The 969-nt window shown below is 57.9% G+C and overlaps 1 protein-coding gene across 1 annotated transcript in view; it reads right to left on the reverse strand.

The window, feature by feature from the left end:
• The window catches only part of CAPN2 (calpain 2), a 57,136-nt gene that overhangs the window by 18,196 nt on the left and 37,971 nt on the right, over window positions 1–969 (reverse strand). The window contains exon 8 of the mRNA XM_007454489.1: window positions 26–100. Coding sequence (XP_007454551.1) covers window positions 26–100 — 75 coding nt within the window. The remainder of the gene's footprint in view (window positions 1–25; window positions 101–969) is intronic.

Genomic DNA, 969 nt, shown 5'->3' on the forward strand with positions numbered 1-969 from the left:
TTTCCCTAAAGCCTAAGAATCTTACCAGAATTCCCCATCTTCATGCCGTCTGGTCAGCCTTTCCCTCTCCTCTGGGTCAATAGTGGTCCAGTTTGGGCAGCTGGAAAACCAAGCAATGGGAGAGGCGTTAGAAACTAGTGTGGGACGATGACCTCTCTCCAGGATGCCCCTAAGTTGAGGACCGGGGACACGCTCTCCCACCTGAGGGCCCAGACCCCAGTAAGGGAGGGGAGTAACACACAGGTGGCTGAGAGGTGCAGGGCAGCAAGGTGCGAGGATGCATTATCCTGGAAGATGGTGGCAAGGAAGGTTCCAGAAGATGAACACAGCCCGTCAGAGAGACAAGAAGTAGAATCAGTGGCCCAAACTGAGACGGGCCCGTCAGCTCTTTTAAGGGGCGACTGGAAATTCGATGTAGGGGAGGGGTGCTCATCTTGGCCTCTGTGGCTGACCTGCAGGCCCTGGCAGGCGTCTCTATGCCATGGCAGAGGCTGCCAGGGAAAAGGTGAAGAACTGTGGGTGCTGGGCTGTGGAGGGGCACGGGGAGACGGGAGCAGAGGAGGACCGTGAGAGGGGCTCACAGAGTTCACCCCAGAGAGTCGACGGTCTAACAGGCCTACCAGGAACCCTGGACATCAACAGAAAGACTTCTCTCTGGTCACAGGCACAAAGTTTACATCCTTGGGATAGAATGAGTGCTTAGGGGAGGAAGGGTGTATTTTTTCCCTGAAGATCCAAGGTGACGCCGAGCTAGGGAAGGGAGGAACCATGAGGTGACAAAAGGATGAGCATCCCAGGAGCCCTGGGCCTTATAAAGGCACCCAGACGGCTGGAGTGCACTGGTTACGAGCCTAGAGGGCCACCAGCCCCAGGGGTCCCACTCGGGGTGGCCTGTGCTCTCGGGGATTTATTCTCAGCACAGCTACCATGGCCCCCCCCCCCCCCCCGCCCCCCAGAGCCCCCCGGAAA

This window comes from Lipotes vexillifer, unplaced genomic scaffold, assembly GCF_000442215.2.
Source record: "Lipotes vexillifer unplaced genomic scaffold, Lipotes_vexillifer_v1.1 scaffold634, whole genome shotgun sequence".
Classification (NCBI taxonomy): Eukaryota; Metazoa; Chordata; class Mammalia; order Artiodactyla; family Lipotidae; genus Lipotes; species Lipotes vexillifer.